Source organism: Peromyscus maniculatus, chromosome 1, assembly GCF_049852395.1.
Source record: "Peromyscus maniculatus bairdii isolate BWxNUB_F1_BW_parent chromosome 1, HU_Pman_BW_mat_3.1, whole genome shotgun sequence".
NCBI lineage: Eukaryota > Metazoa > Chordata > Mammalia > Rodentia > Cricetidae > Peromyscus > Peromyscus maniculatus.
Genome location: NC_134852.1, coordinates 93,217,423 through 93,244,345, shown reverse-complemented (window position 1 = coordinate 93,244,345; position 26,923 = coordinate 93,217,423). Strand labels below are relative to the sequence as shown.

The window sequence follows — 26,923 nt, the reverse complement described above, 5'->3', positions numbered from 1 at the left end:
AGTCCTGATCCCAGAATCCACATGGTAGGAGAGAACCTGCTCCTATAAGTTGTCAGCTGTCTTTCACGTGTGCTCTGTGGCCTGCACACACAAATAGACACACATGAAACCTAAAATATAAAACTAAGTTAAAATTTTAATTCTTTTATGAAACAGGAATAATTTATCTTTGTCATATGTATGCCATATAAAGTTTAAAGGAAATCTAGACTTTGTTTCATCTCTTATTCTTTCTTCAGAAGCAAAGACTAGACATACTGATGTTGTTAACTTTTGTACTTTGTTGTGCCGTGTGTGCCCCAAGTAACTAAAGTAAATATTTTGGGTGATCTGTGTGCAGCCGTGTGATTTTCAGTCTTATACAGCTTGCTGTTCTAACAGTACAGTCCTACAACACAGATTATATCTATTGCAGTGGCTTTGTGTATACCTGTAGTGAACAGTTCCTTGCACGCTACTACACCTTCCTCCCTACCAGAGAGTAGACAGTTTAATTTCGTTTTGTTTTGTTTTTGTTTTTTGAGACAGGGTTGTTTCTCTGTGTAACCCTGGCTGTCCTGGAACTCACTTTGTAGACCAGGCTGCCCTGGAACACAGAGATCCACCTGTCCCTGCCCCCTAAGTGCTGGGATCGAAGGCAGGTGCCACCATGCCCTTGCTGACAAGGTTTACTCCTCAGGGTTTTTGTTTGTTTGTTATAGCAGAACACTAAAAATAGCATTTCACTTTCTGCTAGATAAAAAGCAAAGCCTCTGAAGCTGGTGTGCTAAGTATTACTGCTGCCATAATGCTAGTGTTGATTCAGGCCTCAGAAAAAAAAATAAGTGTTGTGCCCCAGAGGTGTGGATGGATGGCTTCCCTCGTTAGTATCCCAGCTCATCTAAGGCTTATTTTATTTGCTCTTTTACAGACCTAACTACCGTAATGAATGCTGCATATTGAGAGAAACCACAAGAAGGTTAAATGTTTGATTGTCTGATTCTTGGATTTGATATGAACCGACACAGTCTTTGTTGTCATTGACAGAACCCCACCCAGTGTGTGTACATTATCCACATTCCTCTCTGTTCTGTTGAAGGGAAAAAAAGACATTTTGACCTTTTTTAAGGTTATTGACTTAATTTTATGTTACTTGGTTGCATGAAATTGCCCTTAACCACTAAGAATTATCAAGATTTTTGCACAGACTTTTCCATGTCTAGGCTCCTTTTCCAAGGCAGTTCTGGTCATCAGCTTCCTGCCTTTATCCCACCATCATCAAATACTCAGTTAAATAGTAATTCATATTTTTTAGATGACTACTCAACATAATACTTAAGAATGGGATTTTCTTTCTAACAGAACCCAAGAGCCAACTCCTAGATATATATTGTTGGTATATTGGAGATGAAATGAAAGTCATCTTTCAATTTGAAGGCCATGTGTAAAGTTTAACCATATTGTACAATACCTGTTCTGTATTAGAAATAGATAGTTGAACTTACACTTCTCAAAACTCATGTTGCTGTGTACACAAACTGAGTGTATATGTGAACCTAGTGAGTCTTTTTGTGTTAGACCAAAATAAAGCAAGGATTTATTTTTTCCCAATGCCAATATGATTTGAGCTAATCACTCAAGGTGGTCACTTTACACTTGAAAGCTGAAATCAGCAGGAGCACTATGGGAAACCAGACAAAGCATTGACTCTTGAATATAGACTTTTAAAATAAACTTTTCTTTTGGAACTAGAATTAGAGTAGTTAACATTCATCTGCAAATGATTATTATGTGTACATTATTGTCACTATTGTGATACTAGAGAGTCTTATTTATTTTTATGCCAGCTTATACTGTGAGAACACATTAGTCAGTTGGGTTTCATCAACTCTGTTATGCTCGTCCTTGGAACATCTCTTCCATGTGTGTTTGAGGTTTGTAGCTGAAAAGTTTACTGTAAAAAAATCAAAAACAAAAAAAATGTATTGTTTTTACAGAATAAATTTATTGGAATGTGTACTGGGAGTAAGGTTTGAGGTTGTAAACAACTGAGCTAGTCTTATTTGGCTTCATATGTGTGATGTGAAGTATTAATGTGATTCCTATATTAAAGCAAAAATTGACAGCAAGTTGACATAATAATTAAGTGCAGGTGAGGATTTTATTTTTTCTATCTTTTTTCTCTTTAACTATTTTGGATGTTAGGTTAATTGAAAACATTGGGAGGGATGGGAGGGCGTAGCAGTATGATCTGCCTGCACACCTGAGAATACACCAGCTCAGTGGCCCCTATGTTTACACACAACTGTATGTGCATCCCACTTCCCTCTGGTGTCTTAGGTTGTTGAAGAACTAATGAACATGAAGACAAACTGTTAAGATGACCTAAAAGCCCAGTGTCATGTGAGGATGAAGGTGATGCTGGGCTGTGAGAGCTAAATGCAGTCAGACCACTTACCCTTCAGGGCATGCTGAAGAGGCTACTGTGTTTGGGGCTTATTTTTGTCATTTAGTAATTAGTGGTTTCTCTGTTGTACTTAGTTCCAAGTATGGAAAGTTCGTTAAGAGACAGGGCACCACATCAGGTTTTATCTTTAAAAGGTACTTTTTAATTTTAAATATTTTATTCTAAAATTAATGAAATTAATCAAAAGACCTCTTCATTGATCACACTAAAACATATGGAGACTATAGATAACATTTTAAATTGGAACATAAAACAAACAGGTTTCTTAAATAAAAAGTTCAGTTTGTCATGAAAATGTATACATAAAATACTTCAAATTTAATAAAGTTTGTCTTCATAAAACACCAAAAATAATTTTATTGATAGTATATACAGAAACACAAGAGAAATATTACCAGCCACCAATAAAACAAGTGTTCATTAAGGCTACTAATAAAGTTGATTTGTGTCATCTTAGCCATTTAAGTTCACAATAGAAGTTTTGATAGCAATTTTTTAAAACAGCAGTAAGTAATATACTTTCCTTATGAAGACACTTCAAACAACTTAAAAATATGATGATCTGGCATTTATATTAAGGTTGTCAATGACTCAAACAATTCATACGAAGTTATTTCTCCAACCTGTAATTGCAGTTTTGAATGGTTTCATATGCATAGTGAATATGGTTAGTCACTTCTAAATAGTTTCACTTTTATGCTATTTGTAGGCACTAGAGTTGTAATTTTCATACACAATATGTGCAATGTTAAGATCCATGGTCACATTCACAGACAAATTTTGATATATTTCTTTAAACAAGCTGTTTCTCAACTTGAATTTCCCTTCAAAAATGAGAATATACCTATACAAAACCATTATTTCACTCCCACATCCACTGTAGAATCTGTATTCTCGTGAGTATCCTGGAAGGGGATGAAGTAGAGCATCCGTTCCATATAACAGGGTCAGAGAGAACTGAGGTATGTTTATTCCACCTTTTCATCGGCCTTTGTTCTTAGGAAGAACTCGGGACTGTAGGTACACCGGTAGGCCAAGAGCTGAGGAAGAACTCCATATGCTATGTTTAATGCTAAAAAAAGGATTTTTGCTTCTTCGGGGACTCTGTAGACGTAAGCAGTTCTAGCATGAAGTGAAGCACCAATGTGAGAAAACTGAGCCTGTTTACATTCAAACAAAAAACAAAAAGTAAGCATGAGATCGTTCACTTGGATTAAGGATGAATTCTGGGTGACTCGTTCAGACCATGTGCCCTCAAAACCTGTCTTCAAAGCAAAATTCCTTTAGATAATCCACAGTCTTAATACATAGTATTTCACTAAATTTAAGGTCATTCTTGATGTAACTATTCAAATAATGTATCCTATTTAAAGTGTGCTTTTATAATTCCAGGTTGTGGTTTTTTAACCTAACCCGTGCAGAATACCAAACATTTCTAATTTGAATTCTAAGAACACTATGTAGACACTCAGCTAAGTCTCACAAATTTGGTTACAATTCAGAATGAAGCTGAGTTCAAAAGCTAAACTGTAGTTAGTATAATGAGCTACCTAAAGAGAAGCACTGAAGATCTCAGTGTCGTTGATCAGACTGACTACTAGAAGCAAGAGCTCAGAGCCCCATCAACATGTAGTTTTATTTGTGTATTTGGTTTTGTGCAACTTAATTGCACTATGGTTGTTTGTAAGATACACTTGTTAATAGCTTGGCTGTGGAAAGCAGTATGATTATAAAATGACAAATATGTACACAGGCAACCTTTTCGAATCAGACTGAAATCTATTTAGAATTGTGAGTGGTCAGCATAATCCAAGTTTCAGAACAGAAAGGCAAGAGCCTCCCTCTGTTTATATATACATAGACTATTCAAAATGTGCCTGTTGAGTTTTGCTTGGCTCGTTTGTTTTTAGTACTTTTCATAAGCACAGAGAAAAACTATTAGAAAAGTAATACAGGCCATAGCAGGCTTAAAAACCGAGAAAATATTTTCTCAGAAAAAGTTATTATAAAATGCAAACCTCAAGTCTTCATTTTTATGTTTGAAATTCAAGATACATATGAATAAAGACTGAGGATTTAGATGCAGTAAGTAATAAATCATTGGTATAGTATGATCAAAGTGGAAAGATAAAGGGTACTGTAATCTAAAGAGACGGAAGGAACAAGAATGAACCACTAGACAATTTGTTATTAATGTATTTGTTACCTTACAGTTCCTACATTGATTGTGCTAAGTGGCTAACATAAAAGTTCTATTTAAGCATTTGATCTGACCTTGACAAGAAAAGGGCAAGCTTTTATAAACAGCGTGTTTAGGAATTTGTATCAATGGCAGAATATTTTAATGGGCTACAATTTATAAATTACTGATATATTCTGGATACCTCTAGTATGTTTTTGCTACTCTGGAGATAAAAGTCCTGTGGTGTGTTGACATGGACCAACAGGTGGATTGTCTGCATTGTGATCCACAGGCACTGAGAGGGCTCTGCCCTCGGACACACCTCCCTAGGGCAGATGGCCGAGGCCCAGCAAATGTTTGCATCTCAGGGCTCCACAGATAAAAGAGCTTGAGAATAAAGGGCACTTTGGAGGCTGCCTTGAGGAGCTGCAGTTGTGGACAGTCTGGGACTCTCAACAGAACTTGGCCTCTGACACTATTTTTCTCTAGATCCTACTTTAAATAGCTGTTTATCTGAATATATAACAATTTTATTCTGGACTAGAGGCCAGTTTTGAACTCTGGTTTTGTCAGATTTGTGGGTTTAGTGATTCTCCCTATAGATTATTGTGTACATCATAAAACGACCAGAAAAATGCCATCCATAGTTTCCAAGAATAAGTAACATGAGCAGTTGTGTGTACTTGTATAGGCAAGCCTGCCTGAAAGGTCAGTAATTCTGTGGGCCCTTTTCTGCACTTAACAGTGCAGTTAATACCTCATTTTCATGAACAGTAAGCTCATGGCAACATTTTAAAAAATGATCTGTGTCCTTAGATTAGATTGTACGCCCACTGGGCAGATACTGTGTCAAATGTTTTGTGTGGCACCTATCACATTGTTAGAGTTCAATAAACGTTCAACAACAATGGTCTTGTGACTATCAGAATACAAAAAGAATCTTGAAAGCATTTCTCTATACCTGTAATAGCAAGCCATTCTACTCAGAATTATTAACAAGGGGTAAAGATTGTAACATTTCTTACCAAAAGGTGTGTGCTTGTGAGAAAAGGACCCTGAGGCCAGTTGTCTGCAGCTCCTGGGACTGCACAAGGGTGTGTTTATGGCGGCAGCCAACTGGGTGGTGCCCCCAACTGTAGCTTCCTCTAGTGGTAAGTGCTTGGGATTCTGATACAAGAAAAAGTGTCACCTGAAGAGGCTTCCTTTCCCGACACATTGGTAAGGAGTGTCCAGCACATTTGCTTCCTACACGGCCCGTGGAGCTCAGCCTGGGAACCGTACCAGCGCCGAGTGAGTGGGTGAGGGAATGCAGTGCTGCTGAATTCTGCATTTCAGTTATAACTGCACTATTCAGTGATGGGGCTGACAGACACCCCTAGTCATTTCCCTTTGACTTGTTTTCTACCTTGCAGAAATAAGAGATGATGATTTTTTTTGTCAGATTGAATGTTTAGAATGTAAAATGAGGTAATGAAAGGAAGCAAAGGCTAAATTGTAATAGCTTCCATTCCTGATAGAGAAGATTAGGGAAAGATGACCCTATCCTAATCCCTCTCCTCACTAATCACAACCCTGGCTCCAAAAAGAAGTGAGTCGTACATGTCCACATAAATGTTAGAGGTGAAACCTGTAGGTGTTAGGTCCCTATAATACAAGTAGATAATCCAGAACCATGTTATCTTAGGGTTTTCTGAGTAACAGCATAGACACTAATAATACTGACTCGAGAACCAGATGGCCAGATTGGATTATTGCTCCACCACAAACCAGATAACAGGGCCCACCTCAGGTGGAGAGTAACTGTTCATGATCTGGCACCCTGATGACAACCTGGGCTCCTTGTTATTAGGTCCCCTTGTTGACCTTTTAACTCCTCTATCAAAGGATAAGCATGTAAGAAAATGAACCTCAAGATCAAAGATGCTTGGTAATAAAGCACCAGAGTAGATGGCAGAAAGATTTATATTAGTAGCCTAATTGCCTGGGAGCTTCCTAAAACTTTAAGATACTCAAAGATTTCTGTGAAGAAAAAATGTTATGAAATTTCCAGGAAAGCCAACTCTTTTCAACTAGACTGTCCACAGATGTACTTCTAGATCCCTGTATAGCCAGGAGTGGAGGAAACAGCTGGAGGGATGTCACCTGACTCAGTTCTCTCTCTCTCTCTCTCTCTCTCTCTCTCTCTCTCTCTCTCTCTCTCTCTCTCTCTCTCTCTCTCTCTCTCTCACACACACACACACACACACACACACACACACCCGTGGATGTGGTGTTACATAATGCCCACCAGGTATCTGTCCCCAAACCTTTGCCCAGGTTTTGTTTTGTTTTGTTTTTGTTGTTGTTGTTGTTGTTGTTTTTTCTGTTGTTGATGTTTTAGGTCATTAGATGTGAGATACACTTTGGTTAACTTGTAGAAGAATTAGTCTCAGTAAGAAGGCATTTTTCTCTTAAATTCTTTCTGGGAATCTATACAATAATAATAAACAGGAGTCCCATAGCTTTTCTGTGGCAGGCATTATCATTAGCTCTTTATGTAGTACCGTGTTTAAACCTCAGCAACGTTACAGAAAAGAAGAGTGGTGATGAAGAGAAGTAAAGTGACAGTGGTCATTGAACTAACTAGTGACAACAAGGGACTTCGATCAGCTCTTGCTGCTAGTCATATTGACTAGATTAACTCCGGTTTTTGTTTTGTTTCAATGATTCTGACAATGCAGTCACCCACTGGCATCCAAGGAGGATTGGTTCCAGGACCCTGGGACATCCCATATATGTCAAAATCCGTGGATCCTCAAGCCCTTGTATAAAAGGTGTTTGCATCCTATATACATCTTTCTATATGTCTTACATTAGATGCCTTACAGGACCAAGCCCTGCAAATGCAGTGTAAGCAGTTGTAGTGTGTCTTCTAGGGACTAAGGAAAGTCTGCTTTTTGTTCACAACTGATAGCCATCATAGGCCTTAACATACTTAAGTTGGCTGAACCTGCACATGACTAAGAACTGACTATACTTCAGTTGATGGAAAACACTCATAAGTTATTGATAGAGTCTGTCATACTTCTCAGATTATACGTACAACTTTAGCCCTATAGCAAGCACTGTGTATATATAGAGAGAGGTTTTATTTTTAAGTCCCCCAATGTAACTTGACCTAAAATATAGCCTGATTTTTATTTTAAAATGTTTGCTTGAGCTTGTACTTTGTGAAGTGGACAGATTTGGGAGGTTCCTAATGCAGTCTGAAATCAAGTACCCAATAATCACCCAGTGTGTCTTCCAGTGACCTAAGAAAATTTGAAGTTTATTTGTGTTTTTGTTTGTTTGTTTGGGAGTTTTTGTTTGCTTTACTATTCTGGTCTCCACAGGCACCAGGTACACAAATGGTGTATAGATACACAGGCAAGCAAAACACCTGCATACATTAAATAAGTTAAAAAGATTCCAGGTTTTTGGCTTGACCTGGCTGATGCAAGCTGAGGTATTGACATTGACAAAGGAAATGGACAACAGGAGAAATGGGGAGGACAAGAGTCTCTATTGACATGCCACCTTGGGCGTGGTGGGAGGTTGAGACAGGAGGATCTTGAGTTCAAGGCTATTCTGGGCTACAAAGCAAGACTGTATCAAATGGGAAAGTATGTTTTCTTTTATAGACTGATACTTGCTTTGCAAATGTGTTTAAAGTCTCAATTTTGCCTGTTTCCATTACAAAGGTGCTGCTTCCATTTTACTCCAGAAGTTTCTCAAAGTGCCTCAAAAAACCTGATGGGCTAGTGAGACATCCAGGTGCAGTGATTAAGTTTGGAATTAAGTTTAGGAATCAGCAATTGGAGCTGAAGAGACTGGTCACCAGCTTACAGTTGATATCAAAAGACAGAGATAAAAGCCCAAATCAAGGCCTTGAGGATAGGGATTCAGAAGCTGACAAAGCAAAAGTAGCTAAGCGTTTCTCCAGGAGTATTTCTTCTGCAGGTTTTATCTATTTTTCTATGACTAGTCCAACTCAGTACCCCCAGGAAGGATTTAACCACTGACCCCCTAAGTACTGTATTTTTCAACACTGATTCTGGGGTCTTTCAGCCATCATGGTTACTGCGCCATGATTGTATAATTACTGTGCTTTGCTTCTGGGTGGGCCCCACTCATTTCCAGGTCATTGTTGCTTTCATTAAACACCTGCTGTCAGGCAAGGACTTGGCAAAGTGCCAGGGTGAGGGACTGCAGGGCAGGCTGAGCTTTCTAGAAACAGAACTTACACTAAGGCAGCAGCCTCCCTGTTCTGTTGAGTATTGTGTGGCAGAACTCTTAGGCTCTTCATTAGATAGGATAGACAGCTTAAGAGTTACTGCTTTCAACTCTTCTCAGTAGCCATAATGTTCATTGACTGGGAAACAATTCTGTAACAGAGTGCCACTTGCTACTTTTGTGACTCCAGGGGAAACCCTAATTTCACTAGATAACTACATCTACCAGATGGTATCACTGGTGTGAGTGAGAGAGAGAGGGGCGGAAATGTCATCCAATGAACTAGAAACTATTTCCTACTCAAAACATTGAGCAGAGACATGTTTCATAATTTCAGTGACAGCTAGGTCGCTAGAGAACTTTCTCGAAAGGGAATATTCTTATCTGAGTACCTGAGCTAGACCTCCAGCATGGACCAGCGTTATATCGGGCATCCATGAACATCCAGGGACCACTAAGCCATAAAGTGCAATCACAAAGTAAGGGACAGAATAGAACATGTACGCCAGCATCTGTGTAAAAAGAAATGAGCAAATTAACAGCTTGACCTAACAAAAAGCAAAAACATGAAACACTTTCAAAGATAAATGCTAATTCCTACTTCTGTGTAGAGACATTATCCATTTAAAATATGAGAATTAACTTCAAAAAAAATCTTAGGCTTTGTAACAACTTGACCTGAATTTTAGGATAAGCAGCAGGGTCCTTTAGGTAGGGCTCTTGAAACTGTGTGTAGAGTCGGCAGAGCTCGGCTGGGCAATCCAGAGCAATCTAAGGACAAAATGAGTTCATTATGAATAGTCCTGTTCTTAGATTTGCAGATGAGGGTGTGTGCCAGCTTCAGTCAGACTCATCATAAACTGTATTTACAGGCCCATCAGTAACAGGAAAAGCAGATACCTAGACTTCTCTAAAGGACTAAGCCTAAGTCAACAGTGGATCATTGTTCTTGGGACTCTCTGATATTCACAGCTTCAGCATCTAGGTTTAGTGAGCCAAAGCACAGCTCTTGGTAGAGATAACCAGTTCCACTTGGGAATAGCTAGCCAACTAGTCTCTATCAGAAGAAAAATAACACTTCTGTACCAAATTAATCATACTGTGCTTTGCAAGATTCAAAAATAGCATCCGCCTCTCTCCAGTACCTCACAGAGCATATGGCCTTTGGAAGCAGTAAGGGATGATTTGAAGGCAGGGTCTTCCTGTGAAGCCGTTCCTGTCCACTTTGGAAAGAGCAGAGAGCAGATTTAGTCCCTGCAGAGGACACTCTAGGCCACAGAATAGATTTTGGCAAACCACTGAGACAGTTCCCCCTCAGGCCATAAATGAAATGTTCTACCAAATGACAACCTAGACTGCAGGCTAGCAGTAGAGTTGGGCCTTGGTCCAAATCCTCATCTGATCCAGCCCCACCCATCTGATCAAGCACACATGCACACAGAGAAAAGGACAGGGGAGGATGCAGTTGGATCTCATTGTGTGGTGGTGACTGAACTTGGAAATTAGCACAAACTGACCAAAGAACAGGTTCCATGGCTTGTTCTCAGCTTGTACAACCCAGCAAGTTTAGAATAGTTGATAATTGGTGAAACTGAGTGTGATAAGCAAATAATTCCTAGATTTAAAATATTTCTTCTAAGAATAAATTATAAAGCTGGGTCATTGTGAAGAACCACTGATGAATTAAGACTAACAACAGTTGTGTATTGAACACTTACTTTGTACAAGGCCCTTACCAAGGAGGGTAGTCACTAATCTTCAAAACGATATAAGGTAGGTACTAGTAGTTTACAGAGAAGGAAATGATAGGTCAGAGAGAGTGTCATTTTTTTAAAGCACAACTAGCAAATGGCTAGTGTTCTCCACAACTACATAGAAAACTTGTCTACAAAAACCAATAAAGGGCAAAGAGGAAAAAAAAACTCACGAGTCCTTCCTATAATCAAACTCCAAACCTGAATCCTAATTCAACATTACCCTGAGCAGTGAGAAATTCACATGACCCTGCACAGGTGAGAACTGTTACCCAGGGACCTCTTCCTTGATCCCATCGCCCCTACTCTTAAGAATACATGGTTGCTCTGAGCCACAGCTGTATTGAGATCTTAGGGAATCACCCTAACCAAAGATGGTTGCCTTTAAATCGGGGTGGGGGAATCAAGGGAAACAAAAGAATGAGACTCTAATGGCCAGTTTTTCAGGCGTCCTAAAATAAGGAAGATACTTCTAAACAGCAGTTGATCTGAGGACCCAAAGGAGGAGATATGAGATAGCCCAGGATGAGCCATCCCTTGTGAGTGGGGAACTGGGGGCAAGAGGGCAGCAGGAAGCTAGTCCAGAGCTCTAGGCTGTGGCAGGAAGAGGAGGTGATCAGTTTGATCTTACACACACACACACACACACACACACACACACACACACACAGACTCTTTTCTTGTTTGAAATAGTATATTGTTATTTTGATGTTATGCTTACCAAGCCTCTGAACAGGCAAAATCCAGTCGCCAAGATGAGACACACAACCAAGAGCAAGTCAAATGGTCTTCTCAGCAGGGCCTTTGCTTGGGCTTCTTGAAGAACCTAAAATGGAGTTTGTTGTTGGAGAACAATCCCAAAGCCAGGGACAAGTCTACGACACTAAATGCCAAGCTAATGACTAATGAGTCTGGAAGATGCACAATTCACATTGTGGACCACTGGCCACTGGACATGAGTATCTTCCCCTCCAGTACGTTCCCTCTTCTGTGAAATGGAGCTACTAAGCAGGTGATTTGAGGCCCCTCCAGCTCTAGTCCCTTTTTTCTTCTTGAAACTACATTTTTATGATTATAAAAGTAAGCTATCTGCATTTGAAAAATGAAACTGCAGAATTGTCGACTGTTAGTGGTTGACACACATCCCCGTCATGTATGGTTTTGTTTCGTTAGTTGGTTGGTCAGCTGGTTGGTTGATAAGCCAGTTGGTTGGTTGGTTTTCTGAGACAGGATCTAAACTATGTGTTGCTCATGTTGGCCTCACATTCATGATTATCCTGCCACCTCCTCCCAAGTGCTAGGATTAGGTTTCATGTGTGCCATCATGCCTGACTCATGTATGTTCTACACATTTATATGTAAATACATAGACTCAACATATAACCTTTTTTTTTGCAAAAATAGAATTTAGAATATAAACAGTTTTGCCTTCGTCACAACTGCCTGTGAGCATAGCCTAGAGTGATTAAAAATTGGAAAGACCCTAAGGAGACCACACTTGTCCTCCCACTGCAAGACACTGGGCACATTTTCATTGTACCACCTGATGTTCAGGAGAGTGGCCCTGCACAGAAACCTCTGCCTTGTGTCTGCGATGACTGTCTCGGGACAGGTCCCTGATATGGAAATGGGTTGGAAGCACGGCTAAACTGCTTTGCAGGGTGATTCTGTGGTTGTTGGGTTTTGTTTGCGCTGTGTATGGTGCCTAACAGCACCGTGTAACAAACAATGCCCAGAGCTGTGCTTTACCATTAAAGTAACAACACAAATGACTGTGTGTCTCGTAATGCAAATGCTGTTCACACACTGACATGGAGCCCTGTCAAAGCAGTGGCGCCAGGGCCAAGTAGGGTCACTGTTTACCCTTTCTTCCTAACACCCACTCACTCCTGAAAGAGATGTAGGAGTGTAGCTGCTGTTGGCCTGAGTTTACACAGCAGTAGCTAAATATTTACAAGTTAACTGTGTGTAAATTATAACATACATAGAGCAAGAAGTAAATCTCAGTAGTGGAGTGGTTGTTCAGCACACGGGTGGCCATGAATTCAACCCCAACCCTCCCCTAAAAAGGTAGTCCAATGAAGTCAACTTGTACAAGTAATTTTGGCCAGATGTGGTGCAAACTTTTAATTCCAGCATACAAGAAACAGGTGGAGCCCAGTGATTTTGAGGCCAGCCTGGACTACATGGAGAGTTTTGAGGCCAGCTAGGGAGGGCTACATGTTAAGACTCTGCCTCAAAAGTAAACAAATGAATAATGATTTTAAACTAAAAATATTTTTGTAAGGTGAATAATCATGTTCTGACTAGTAGTTTGTTCTCACAAATCAGATAGATTTAAAGGATCCTACCTCAAGGATATATTATATAAACTGAAGAGAAGGAAATTACTCTCTTAGAAATAAAGATTTAAGCAGACCTGTGGGGCTAGCCTTGCTTCATACTGACCCCCTCGGCAGTGAATGGAAGGGGAGGAGCCTTGGGGGGTGCTCCTGCAGCCAGTGTCCTGGGGCCTGTATCCCCAGGGATCAGAACCAATGGTCTTATGCATTACCTTGAACACCTCAGCAGTAAATGGTATTACTGAAAGAAATATCAGGTGCTCACACACAGGCCATTAATCCAGGCAAACCACATGTTGTGAACTTTACCTGTCACCCTAACACAGAAGGGTGACAGAAGCCAAGGTGATCCCTGCAAGGGAAGTCCCCCAAAGTGTAGCCTGGGCAGTAGAAGCAGATGGATTGAGACAGAAGCAGACCATCTGCCACATTAACGAAGATGCCAGCAAATGGCAAGGTATCAACACAGTCCTGTGGATTGAATGCCCCAATGCTCTGTCCTCACAGAGATGTGAGCCCAGGGAGTCTGGGAATATGTAAGTTACCAGCTGCCAGAATGCCAGCCTGAGGTTGCACACCAGTATTGAATTGTTACATTTAAATGTAATAAAACTACCTTTGAGGGATAATTATAGTTTTCTGATGGCTGGTTATAGATTCTGAAGCCGGCCCACACCGGAAGACATGTATATGGTATGCTTAAGAAAAATGCAGGGCAAATCCGTGTTCCATATTTTCCTATTTAAAAGAGGAAAAGATAGTCAAAAAGATGATCAAAAGTCTGTTGGTGCATATCTAAATAATATTTAAGCTACCTACCACCTCAAATCACCTAAAATTTTGCAATGAACTAGCAATATTTTTATTAGATAAGACAAAAAAGTCAAAACCATTAGATATTTCTTAATAGTGATATCCTATTTACAATATTAAAAACTATGTTAACAAGTATATCCTAATTTTCTGCATGTCTAAATGACCTCTTTTACTTCATCCTGGAAGAATATTTATTTCCAGGTGCATTTACCATAAGTTCTCATAGTGTGTGAGAAGCAACATATAATACAAAGAGCTGCAAGCAGTATCCATGCACTGAATGCTGGCTGCTTAACTACCGGTTCAGTCCACGCTTCTGAAAATGGCTCTAAAGCACTTCTTAAAAGATGAGAGCACAGAGCGGGGTAGGAATAACTTTGCAAAATCGTTTTTATAAGCTTAGAACCTATTATAAAGCTTAAGAACAACTTTTCTATCTAAAAGCCCCATTATAACAACAAAAAAAAAAAAAAAAAAAAAAAGCACGACTGTTAAAATAACATTTCTTACCTACAATGTTTCCAGGCACAAAAACCACAATGCTCATTATAATGGATCCGACCCAGTATAGGCCAATGGTTCTGTAGCTTTCCCTACAACAAAATGTTTTGAATCAGTATACTTGTCTTGGGATACAAAAGGTGATCCTCAGAATTGTCTTCCAGTCTAGTTACAGAAGTAACTGAATAGAAACCCACTGAATCAAGTGATAAGCACAGGGAACCCTGATAATCAAGATCACTTCCATGTGACACAGTACAGAACCCTTTGTGGGCTTGTGCACTCAGGCATGCAAACGTGTGGTCCATGTGTGTGTACATGCATGTGCAGGCCTGTCCATGTGCATGCTTGTAGAGACCAGAAGGCTGTGTCAGGCAGGTTCCTTTCGCAATCACCCTCCACCTCATTTTTTTGAGCCAAGTTTTCTCACTGAGCCTAGCGCTCTGGCCACCTCAGCTACACATGCTGGATGGCAATTCTCAAGGAACCTCTTTGCTCCTCCCTACTGCACCCCATTACTGGGATTCCAGGTGCAAGCCCTCAAACCCAGCTTATTACAGGAATGCTGGGTATTGAACCTGTGTCCTGATGCGTATCCAGCGAGCATCACTCCTGCCCCTCTGCTGTCCTTCTCAGTAGGAAATTATGCTTTCCATACAACACACATGTTGACCTGTGACATAGTCTTCACTGATTAGGACTGTATTTCCACACTGTGTATAAAACTCACAGCATAGGGAAAAAGGATCAAAGATAAAAGTTTAACGTAAAGTGGACTTTCTGTGGCACACGGAGTTTGGGCTAAAGCCCCAGAGATGACAGGTCCCTGTGTTCTAAAGGGACTGATCTAATCCCAGTGGTAGCCAAATGTCCCTTCACCTGATAACCCAGAAACAGCTCCACACTAGAGGCTGAGAGGAATCTGGACTGAAATGAGGTGGAACTTTGAATTACAATGTGCTGGACTTTGGTTCCTAAAACTGGGGGTGAGGAGGTGGCTCCGTGGGAAAGGGGCTTCTCCTGCACAAGCATGAGAACTCAAGTTCAGGTCTCCAGCACCCACGTGGACAGCCAAGCATGGCGATGTGCATCCATAACTTCAGCATCGGGCTAAGGGCAGAGACAAAGGAGACCCAGGTGCTTGCTGGTCACCAGCCTAGACAAAACAGTGAGCTCTGGGTTCAGTGGGAGACCTTATCTCAAAAGCTACACGGTGAGCCGATGGGAGGCTCAGTGGGAAGGCACCTGCTGCCGACCTAAGTTAGGTCTCCGGGCCCCACACGGTGGAAGGAGAGATCCCATCCCTGTAAAATTGTCCTCTGACCTCCAAATACCTACCAGAGCTCACATACATATACATGCACATGGACACACACACACACACACGCACACACACACACACAAAATAAAATGTAATTTTAAAAAATAGAGAAGAAATTGAGGAATACTCCCAACAATCAACCTCTGACCTCCATACTAGCCTACAAGAATGAGCACACACTCCCATATAAGTACACATGCATGTGCACTCAAACACACACAATGAGAGTTTATTGTTGATGTCATGTGTTTGTTTATTTGTTGAGACAGGCTCTCACGGTGTATGTAGCCCTGGCTTGGAACTTACTTTGTAGACCATGCTGGTCTGCAACTCAGAGATCTGCCTTCCCCAGCTCCTGGATGCTGGGATTCGAGGCACACAACACCATGCCAAGAGAGACTGTTCTCACGAAAACAGAAACCGAAGGGGCCGCTCTGCCTGCGCTGCCACCAAGGAGAACTCAAAGGGATATGTTTCCAGAGACAGTGATACAGAGAAAATAAAGCTTTGTCCAACTCATAGAACATTCCTGCCCTGACACACGTGTGTGGATTCCATGTTCCTTACATACCCCTTATCAGTTGCAAAAGTGGCACACACACACCAGGAGAGCTACTTACTCCCATGCGATGGCGGCCACCATCACCAGGTACATCAGGTAATGAACAGAGCCATCCCAGTAGCAGACCATGTGTCCATAGGCCGTGTTCAGATATGGTTCACCCTAAGGAAAGCATTAAAAAAAACAGCGGTTTTAAGGAAGGCTCCAATCTTTAAATGCAGGACACCAGACCTGTATTGCAAATAAAACAACAGAACTAAGGGGTGTTTCCTCACTGAGACAAAACCACTTCCACACAGTTGGTAGGATTTAGCCTGGGGCAGCCAAAGCCTGGTATCAAATAGGAGAAGTCCTAACAAATTGGCATTTGATTGCTCAACAAAGGTTTGTACTACAATACAAAGGCATCATCAGGTGACTGTGTGGGCAATCCCAGCCAACTGGAGCCAGGCCAAACTTGTGTCTGTAAGCACTTGACCCTGACCGGAAGGGTGGCCCAGGAAGGCCCTGTTCACTCGTACCACCTGCTGGCCTTAACCAGTCATGCTAATCTTGTGGTGGGCTGGGCAGTCCATGGGGAGGTAGGTGCCCATGTCCAATTCCACACATAGCTTCCCACCTGCCCTTTATTCAGCCTTCCCAGCAGACTTGTGGGCTGGTCAGGACCGTCTGTCTGTCTACAGAGGAGAAAACATTTCAAGAGCCTGAAGATTTGCCTGAGGTCACGTAGCTAATAAGGAGCAGCACTTACATTACCAACAAGAGCCACGCTTCTGGGATATTTTCAGTTTCATGAACACAAGATTGTATGGTGAACTAGGCACGTTTCCCGTTCCTGGGTAGTCATGCTCCGGGGTCCCGTCAGACATGGACTCTTCAGTGGTGCTTTCTTCCTCCCTTCCCTAGGACCATGGCCTCCCCCCCAGACTGCTTCTCATGTCTCCCTAATATGCGTGCAGTCCTTTCTTTAACTAGGAGAGGTCTGAGCGGCCAAACTGTATCAGCCAGCCAAGGAAGTATTCTCTGAAACTCTGTGGCTCCCCTCAGGCAAGGACATCAGCCACCACCACCACCACCCCCAAAAAAGCCGCACCCAGACTTCTAGCCCTCTGCCTGGCCACTGCCTTTCTCCCTCACCCGTGGTGCTCTGTGTGCACAATTCAACTGATTTCATGGCTCCGGCCATTCCTGCCTACACACTGAGCTCTGAGAGCCAGCACCGGCCTCCTCAGGGAGCTTGACAGACTCGTGTGGACCCTTCAAACCCACCTCAACTCCTTCAACTCGCCTGCTTCTCCCTCCAGCCATGCCCTTCCTGCCTGGCCTCTGCACACCCAGCTCAGCCAGCTCCAAGCTCTTCTAGGCAGTCTTTGGACAAATCTCACTAAGTATCTATGCTGTCACTTGAGGTGACCTTCCCTTTTCATCACAGCGTGGGGCAGGCCTTCAGAGTCACCCATACATTTCCAGATGGGTTCCCCCCCTCTCCCTGCTTCCCATCTACCACCCTCCAGCTGCAAGGCAAGACTCACGCAGCCTCCCTCTTCCTGAAAGCCTGCGGGTCAAAGCCCCATCTCTTCCACTGGGCCCCCAGATCCTACCACTGTTACACCCCAGCTTCCTTCCTGGTACCTCCTACCCAAATTCTTGCCAGCCTCGCAGGGTTGATAGACAGCTTGCCCCCTGATCAGCATCCTCCCTCCTGAAGGCCCCTCCTCTGGTTCATTGGCCTCCTCCCCAGGCTTCCCTCTGCCTCCTCTCTCTGCCCACCGTGGTCCATCATCCCCCACGAAAGCAACTCTCCTCTCCGACTTGAAGTATCAACTCTGTTTGGGTGGTTCCTGGGTCTCTCTGATGGAGCCATTCCTCAGAAAACCTGCTGAGCCCTGCCAGCTGGGGCATTAGTTGATGTTCCTCAAGCACCCAAAACTCCACATGTCCCAGAGGAACTCAGCCTTACCCTGCTGACACTCCTGGGGAGACAGACACTACTCGGCCTCCTTTCCAGACATTTGTCCAAGCTGTCCCTTCGCCCCGGAAGGCCTTCCCTCCCTTGCACCGTATAGCAGCATGTGTGGTCCTCTCCCATGGCCACTCTGAAATGCTATGGAAATGCCAGCAACTCAAAGAGGCCATCCTGGGCATTCATCCCCAGAGCCCATGCATCTGTGCTGAGAGTGTACCTCTGCCATCATACCCAGGCCAAAGCCATCCTCCCTTCTCATTAGACAGTGACCTCCTGAAGGCAAGAAACAGAGCTGGATTCAAGGACTCTCTCCAGAACTTCACTCCTCAAGCTTCTGACTTAATAACGCCAGCATTCCAAACCAACCCCAAAACAGGAATCAGGACATCACTCCAGGCCTTCCTCTCCATCACCGGCAACTTGACCCGAAATCCCACTCAGAATCCCTGAAACTCATCCTCTCTCTGTTTGCCCTGCACTGCCTCTGGCCATCTTCTTGCCCTTGCTGGCCTTGCAGACGCTGCCTTATGGATAGGATATCTCACTTCGTGACATGGCCCTATACCCACAAGCTTGCCTCCTTCCCTGGCTCCAACGTTCCCCTCACACAGTCCTGGGGAGACAAACAAAGCTCCCCATTATTTGAAACACAGGAAGTCAATAGACAATATTGTTTCAATCTCTGCTCCATATTTTCTTTGTGACCTTGAGTAGGTCACTTGGCCTCTCTGGGACTGGATTCAGCCCACTATAAATTAGAAAACAAGACTAGTTTCCTCGAGTGCTGTGATTTTGTGGTAGGGTATTAATTGCCAGACTTGGCAAGCTTAAGTAAATAACTTGATATTACACACACACACACACACACACACATATATATATATACAGGGTCCCGTACTGTAGTCCAGGCTAGCCTGGAACTCACCATATTGTGAGACTTCCCTCAGACTTGCAGCAATCCCTCTTCCTGCCTTTGCCTCCCAAATACTGAGTGAGATGATAGATAGACTAGACTTTGGTACCTGAGATGTTTAATATAGATTTGGGATCTCTGAGATTATAATCCAGTAAGAGAAACCCAAATACTAAATTCATCTGAAGTTCTTCACTTAAAAGGAAAACAGTTCTGGGGTGAAGGAGGTGGGATGGACAAAGAGTGCCCTCCTGGTCATCCGTGTTCTGTGGCTAGCTTGTCATGGGTCTGCTTACCCTGGATGAGGGGACTGGGGCAGCACTCCAACAGTAGCCTGCATCGGAGCCACCCGGCCCCAGGACAAGCCCTGAGCAACCCCGTACCTCTCTCAGGTAGTGGGTCATAAACCCATCGATGATGCCATCCTGCTCCAAGCCTATGATGAGGTTCACCACGCTGGTAAATCCGAACACAGCATACACTGCAACAAAGGAGGTGGCAGCTGAAAATGCATGCCATGGGAGACAGCAAGGACGGGGTGCCCACCATTTACCATGCAGTGTTGCTCAGGCTTTTCCAGACTGCATGTACTGCGCACCAGGACATTTACCTGTCTTCATGGACCTCCCTGTACTGATCCAAGGCCCTCCCTGAGGGAACTCATGTCGCAGAGACAGAGAATCAGCGTCCCAGAAGATTCTTCCAGGCTACCTCCACCATCCTCACTGCCTTCAAGTGAAACCCACATCCCACCTGAGCAGCAGGAGCTGGGCCGGTCATAAAACAGCCAAAGAGATACTCAGGTGGTCTAGAAAGGGCGGGGCATCTTAGTGTGGCATGCAGGCCCACTAAGAGTGTGTCCAACATACTAGCCTAGTCCTCCCTGGAGGTCCTCAAGACAGGTGGGTGGCCGGTGTGCAAGTGGCAGTCAACAGCTTGAAGAAAAAAGGCAGTGACTGTTTTGCTTGTTTGTTGTTTGGGGTTTTGTACGTTTGGTTGGTTGGTTTTTTGTTTTTGTTTCTGTTTTTTGTTTGTTTGTTTGTTTGGTTGATTGGTTTTGTTTTTTGAGACAGGGTTTTTCTGTGTAGCCCTGGCTGTCCTGGAACTCACTCTGTAGACCAGGCTGGCCTCGAACTTGGAAATCGGCCTGCTTCTGCCTCCTGAGTGCTGGGATTGAAGGCGTGCACCACCACCGCCCGGCAAAAGGCAGTGACTTTTAAAAATGCACATGAGATGGGACAGCTGAGGATGCCCGGAGGAAAGCCGCCGCATCCCCGGAATCCGGCCCGTTGCACAAAACCCCTAACTGGGCTTGAATACTAGAGTGGCCAGCTAAAGACCAGAGCTTCTGAACAGCTGGCGATCCCACTCGGGGCGTGTGAGTCTGTCGAGAAAACTGCATTTTCAGTTATAATAAATTGATATCCGAGACTGTGGAACCGGAAGGGGCAGGTAGCAGACCCAATTTGTGAATATAAAAAGCTGTGGGAAAAAATAACCCAAAAGGGGAGTGGGGAAGCTGCCTCGGGGGAAAACCAAAGGGGGTGAGGGGCCCCCAGGGGTGCTTCACTAGGCTCCACTGAGGCCCACGTGTCTCCTGGAAAACGAGGCACTGGGTGTGTAATCCACTCGCAGCTGGTGACACCCGTGGAGGGTCAGATACTGTCTTAGAGGTGACACACAGTCTCTGCCTCCTGATAGATGAGGAACCTAGCCCAAGGGTCCTCAAAGCTGGAACCGAGCTGAAGACACAAGAGCGGTTGCTTGCCTCGAGGATGGGGGATGTGTCAGCAGACTAAGCGTGGGCTCCCTGGGTGGGAGAAGGAAGGAGGAGAGGCAGCAGAGGGAGACTGTTCTTGGACCAGATCGAAGCAGGTAGAGTCCAGTGGGAATAAGGACCCAGCTCTGAGGTCAGAGAGGCACAGCCAGACACGAGAGGCTCACGATTTCTCTGAGCTTCAGTTTTGTGTGTGTGCAAACAGAGAGAAACTGGTCATTTATAATTCCTTCCTTCTCCACCTTTGCCAAGGCTCATAGTGGGCAGAGAATGCTTCCCGTGCCTTTGGTGAGGGTACGCGGTTTGCTCTGACCTTAAGATGTAGCTGGAAGTGACAGGGGCCAGCTCTAACCAAAGCAGTGGGGACATTACTTTCCTTCCTCTAGCCCTTGGTGTATGCTGAGGGGAACTATGAGGAGACACAAGCAGAGTCCTAAATCTGTTCACAGCCTGGAGCAGGGTGTCTCGGCCAACCCACAGGTCGGTGAGCAAGAAAAATAGATGCCCATTGCTAGAGCTACAGAGATGTGAGGCCTGTTTGACATCAACAGAAATGAAATGAAATGAATAAAATACCTAACAAAATCCCTGGCCACAGGAAGTACTGCAAGACCGGCCACAGCTTTGACTGAGGCAGCATGTATAGTGAAAGGGGTCCGGAGCTGTTCCCCCTGATTCTGACCACATTTCTGGTATCTCTAGCTAGCCAAGCGGAGGGATATTTGTTATGAGTATTAAAATAATACTTCTGAAAGGCTCAGAACCTTGTCAGGCACATGACAATGGCTTTTTTGTTTGTTTGTTTGTTTGTTTGTTTGTTTAATATACACGCTTATTTCTCAGATGCTGATCGAAGTCCCTAACAAATACTAATGTTTGACCAGCTCCCCAAGGCATTATTTTCCTCTTTACACAAATGTGTAGACCAGAGTTCTCAACCTGTGGGTCACAATCCCTAATCTGCAAAAGAGGTCGCATATCAGATATCCTGCATATCAGATATTTCCATTACAATCTTAACAGTAGCAAAATTACAGTTAAGAAGTAGCAATAAAACTAATTTCATGGTTTGGGGGGGGTTGGGGGGCCACCACAACATGAGGACCTGTATTAAAGGATGGCTACATTAGGAAGGCTGAGAACCACTGGCGTAGACTGAGACATGGTAAATTCAATCCCACATGCCCACAGCCAGCTGAAGGCAGGAAGCCCAGCCTGGAGGCTGAGGGAAGAGCATGCTGGGGGCTCCACGGGGTGCCTGGAGGAGGCCCGCCTGGCCCTGCCAGTCACTCCCTAGAAGAACTCTATTTAGAAAGTGGACACCACGAAGGGGAGCTCAGCGGGAAGGGCCTTGCCCTGAAGAGCCCTACATTTCCAGTTTCTGTCAGCAGTGGGTCCAGAGCAGCCCAGAAGGAACATGTACCCAATGCCCAGCTCCCTGCCAGGGTGCATGCAAACCTTTTCCCTCTGAGGAGTCCACCTAGCAGCCTACCTACCATAGAACAGAGGGTCCCGCGGGGGTTTTCTTTTGACGAGGACCCGAGCCAAAAGGGCCACCAGGAGCAGGATGAGGGCAGCGACGCCAACAATGGTCCAGGAACTGTGGGGACCAAAGCAGGGAGGTGGTCACTAATCACAGTCAGCACAATGGTGCCTGGAATTTCCTGGCTACTGAAGGCTCTCGCTCCCAGAGCTGCAGAAGGCTCCTGGAAGCCAGCCTCGGCTTTGGCACTGAAAAGCAACTGCAGCTTATCTACAGCACCTTGGCCTCTCTGGGTCACAGCCCCGTAGCGCTCATGGCCCGGAAACCCAGGTCGCTCATTCATTTCCTTCCCACCTGTGTTGTGTGCGTGTTCCCTCCCCACCCTCCCTCATCCCTAACATGGCTGCAGCCCAGCTGCCTCTACCCTCCTGTTTCTCCAACGCTTTACCCTGAGAGCTAACGGGTCTAACCACTAAGTCCGCCACCCCCCCTGGGCCAGCCGTAAACCCCCAGACTGAACTGCATCATGATTGCGCTCTCCGGGGAGAGACCCATAGCTTGCAGTGTGCTTCCCCATGTGGCAGGCACTGTTGCTGGCCTTAGGAGACTCCAGATGAACCCAAGTGGCCTCTGTCTACAGGGGACTTAACCTCCATGAGTTCTGAGCTCGGCTTCCCATAAGGTCACCCCAGCCCTACCGAGATACCCAGATTGCCAACACTGGCTGGCCTTCCTATCCTGGACGAATACCTACGTGGCCCTATCTGTCTGTTATATACCATCAGCTCTGTACTAACACTCAGTGATGCTACAAGCACTGATCCACAGCCGGGGTACCTCCACACCATGGCCTAAACACTGGGATCTTCAGATAATCTTCACCCCATACCCCTGGGGAAGGAGGAAGACAAGGGCGGAGGCAGGAAAGGGGGGATGAATGGATAGAGGGGGAGACGATGGGCAGGTAAGAGACATGGATAGTGGATGCAGTGGTGGTCGGTGAGAGATTGGATCGTGCATGGATGAATTCTATAGCATGATGAGAAGGAAACCGGATCTTGGGCTGGGGGAAAAAAAAGGGAAGGTTTCTGATACCCCACACCTGCGGATTCTCCAGGCTCCTCCCAAAGGCCCAGAGCAGAGGAAGGGGAAGCTGCCCTGGCTCACAAGCATGATGCCGCTCTAGGATACCCAGGGAGGAGAAGAGCAGGGAGGGGAGCCGTATGACAGGGTGTCAACGATGAGCCCAGAGGCTGGTGCTGGTCAGCAGACGACCCCATCCTCGGACACCAGTGGCTGAGCCCACAGCCAGCATGCTCACGGGCCTGGGCTCTGATGGAGCAGGACAGACAGCATGACTTAGTTCAGAGTGTCCTCTCACGCTCTCTACCTCTGAGGTAGGAAGACAGGCGAAGAGAAACTGGGGCAGCAGGTCATGTCGGCCTCCCAGCTCTGTTCCTGGGGACCCCCTGGGGAAAACAACACAGGCCCAAGGTGGGCAGAAACAGGTCTGTGACTCCAGGTGATGGGTAAAGGATGCTATGAATAAGGCATGGGTTGTTAGCCTTGAGTGGTGGGGAAAGTGACCGGTGCTCTTTGCTGAGTCCTCTGGGCTGCCATACAGCAAACACCAGGCCAGCCCTCCCCCTTCCTTACCAAGCTCACACATACCCCAGAACACCTGCAAGGTTCTGTCCCCAGATCTCACCATAACTGAACATATGTGGGCGCATGTGAGAGAGCCCCCTAACTCCTTCCTGACCCTTCAATCTAGCTGATCATCCTGCTTCTCGGAGTCTCATAAAAGGCCTGGGGAAACAGACGCTTGGGTTATGCAAGGTGAGTGTAACTGAAAGCCTGCTGCACACAGGGCGGGGCAGAGCAGTACCCAGATGAGCAGCAGCCCAGGAAGGTGAGCTCCGGCCACAAGAAGGAACTCTGTGGGAAACGTGAGTCATGAGGGGGGGGGGGTCATAGCAGAAATCCCTGATTTGGAGGAGGAACCCACAAATGAAGAAGGGGCGGTTTCACTTACTTGGGGCCATCAAGTTAAGTGTGTCGTCAGCAACCAGCAATGGGGAGAAAGGAAGACAGGACAGCCACAGAGACAAGAAGGTGGACCAGTGTCAAAAATCAAAGAGGGTTGACGCTCTGGGAGTGGGAGTGGGGTGGGAGTTGAGGCTCAGATGCGCGCGCAGGGGGCTGAGACAGGAGGGAGGCGCCGCTGGGAAGGAAGCCGGTGCCAAAGGAACTCAGAGGAGGGCACAGACACTAGAGCAGACTCACCAGGAAGGGGCCGGGAGGAAGAAGGGAGCGAACAAGCATGAGGGAGGTGTTACGGATTGCCGGGTTTCTCCTAGAGGAGGATGGGGCGAATGGCGGGAACTAATTCACCCCGGGCCGCAGCACTGATCAGTTAACACACAGTGATCCGTCATCAAATCCTCACCACCACCACCGCCAGCCCTTCCTAGACAGCTCCTCCAACAAACACCTGCCTATCACAACCACTTCCTTCCCCTCCCGGGCTCACCCCCCCCCGTGCTCACCCCTCCCTATGCTCACCAAGTGCTGCCCCTAGATCTTGCCCTAGCTGAAGCGTCCCTATCTCCAAAACACCTTCCCGAGCTGCTGCCCCCGCCCCCAGCCACCCCGTTTTGTGGTCTTCCTAGCATGCAATTCTCTGCTTATGTATGTATCTGTTGATGTCTATTTTAATTCATGGCTCCTCAGCAATTCCTGGCCTGTTCTCAGCCAGTCTCCAACTTTTGCAAGGGTTCAGAGCACAGAGCGGGTGTTCAATAAATGTTCACTGCGCTGTTCATGGCACTATACTACTTTAGGAGCCAAGTTCCCCGCATACTCTATCGACAGGCGCGAAACATCTGACTGCCCAGAGCCACCGTTTCAGGAGATGCCCCAAAGATGGGGTTGGTCCAAGGGCAGAGGCAACCTGCGCCCAAGAGAGCTTCTCAGTGCTCAGGTTGTCTGGATGGGGTGACCAGAGCAATGAGAGAAAATCCATGACTGTGTGCATACTCCGCTAGCGGTCTGGAGGTCTGGAGGGGGTTGCAGGGTATATAGACTGATGCAATTTCCTTAGCACCAACTGCTGTGGAAACCGTAGCAGGTTACTTCCTCCTCCAGCAGGCAGTAACCAGCTTCAGCAGGGCCGCCGTTGGCGCCTTTCCACTAACCAGCTGGGCCTTCGCTGCCCGTGAGGGCTGGTCGGTCAGAGACTCCTTTAGAGAAGCGGAAGGCGAGACTGGGACCCGGAGTCCTGATGGACGCCCTCGGCTCCACTCGCTTCCTTAGCAGTGCGCCCCTGTGCCCTTGCTCCAGGCCAGCATCCTATTCCTTTAGCAGCGCCCCTCCACCAAGTTCTCACAAGATCCTTAGGGTGTAAATTCTGTCCATTTGTCAGACCAGAACACTAAAGCCAGGCCACCCCGTCGGCAGCTAAGCCAGGCCCAGAGAACTAGGGCTATTTCTGCTAGTTTCTCACAACAGTTTCTAAAATTTAAAAAAAAAAAAAAATGGTAAGTATGTGAAAGTCCATACATGGAAAACGATCCTATCAAATAAGGCAGGCTCATGCATGCCTCCCGTGTTGCTCTGGTGTCCGAGAGCCTCGGAGGCAGGAGCATTGCGGTATTGACCTCCATAATCCCAGCTACCCACTCAATACCAGCCAAGAGCAGGTGCCCAGCCCTCAGACCTTGAACTGCCCTAGCCCATTTGAGGACCTAGGGCCGGGTGACCGGGCTGGCTCCCTCATGCCGCGGGAGTGGAGTTCCCGGGACGTGACCCCAGTCCCGCGGAAAAGTTGCAGGCGCTTGCCGACCCCGCGCGTGCTCACTCACTCATGCTGGGCCGCCAGGTGGTTGAAGATGTAGGTGACCGGGATGGCTGAGAGGGACAGCACGAACACCCCGGTGGCCGCAGAGGCACTCATCGCCGCCGCCGCCGCCGCGTCGCTCGCCCTTCACAGCATCGCACCCGGGTGCCCCCACCCCAGCTTCCGCCGGCGCCGCGCCCCTCGCCGCTGCCCTTCCAGGCGCCCCCTTGCCGCGTCCCCCTCCGCGCGTCCCCGTCGCCCGCAGCTGCCCCGCGCGCGCACTGGCGCCACCCGGGTGCGCTAGGGCCGCGCGGTACGATCCAGAGAGGTGTCCCCGCCCTGCTCCTACTAACGAATGCGGGGGGTTCAGAGGCCACCGCGGCGAGACAAGAGCCCCAGGACGCTTGCTCTCAGGGAAAAGGAGTGGCCGGGCGGAGGACGCAGGTCACAGCCGGGAGCTGGGCATCCTCGAGCTGGAGCGGCGCTGGGCTGAGCCAAGGGCCAGCGGAGGGTGGAGCCAGACCCGAGGGTGTCAGAGCGTGCAGGCCCGCGAGATCCGCTCGGAGACCCACAGGGACAGATGCTCCAGGAACCTTGGAACCTCCCCGCCCGCCCCGCAAGCCGTCATCAATGGCCGCAACCAAGGTTCTTGGGACAAGTGGAAAATTTGGTTTCCACCCTGGCGACTCGCTCACCAGCCCTTGACCTTGATCAAGTTACTGAAGCATTCTATATCTTTTCTCTGTGTGTGAAATGGGGATAGCCTGCTCC

General features: G+C 46.0%; 2 protein-coding genes across 4 annotated transcripts in view; one reads left to right on the top strand and one right to left on the bottom strand.

The window, feature by feature from the left end:
- Positions 1 to 5,536, top strand: part of Hdgfl3 (HDGF like 3) — a 51,987-nt gene extending 46,451 nt beyond the window's left edge. Inside the window, exon 6 of the mRNA XM_076546235.1 lies at positions 911 to 5,536. Within this exon, the coding sequence (XP_076402350.1) occupies positions 911 to 916 (6 nt within the window). The 3' untranslated portion in view covers positions 917 to 5,536. The remainder of the gene's footprint in view (positions 1 to 910) is intronic.
- Tm6sf1 (transmembrane 6 superfamily member 1) lies at positions 2,774 to 26,682 on the bottom strand. Of its 3 annotated transcripts, XM_006969969.4 has the most exons (10): positions 26,178 to 26,674; positions 22,328 to 22,431; positions 19,438 to 19,535; positions 16,234 to 16,337; positions 14,302 to 14,384; positions 13,592 to 13,713; positions 11,355 to 11,459; positions 9,558 to 9,650; positions 9,272 to 9,391; positions 2,774 to 3,606 (listed from the first exon to the last, which is right to left on the bottom strand). In XM_006969969.4, the coding sequence occupies exons 1-10, from the start codon at positions 26,267 to 26,269 to the stop codon at positions 3,415 to 3,417; spliced, it is 1,113 nt and encodes a 370-aa protein (XP_006970031.1). In that variant the 5' UTR covers positions 26,270 to 26,674; the 3' UTR covers positions 2,774 to 3,414. The 3 variants fall into 3 exon arrangements, with proteins under 3 accessions (XP_006970031.1, XP_076402342.1, XP_076402348.1); XM_076546227.1 differs by lacking the exon at positions 9,272 to 9,391 and having other exon boundaries at positions 26,178 to 26,679; XM_076546233.1 differs by lacking the exons at positions 9,272 to 9,391; positions 9,558 to 9,650 and having other exon boundaries at positions 26,178 to 26,682.
- Between the last annotated feature and the right edge of the window lie 241 nt (positions 26,683 to 26,923).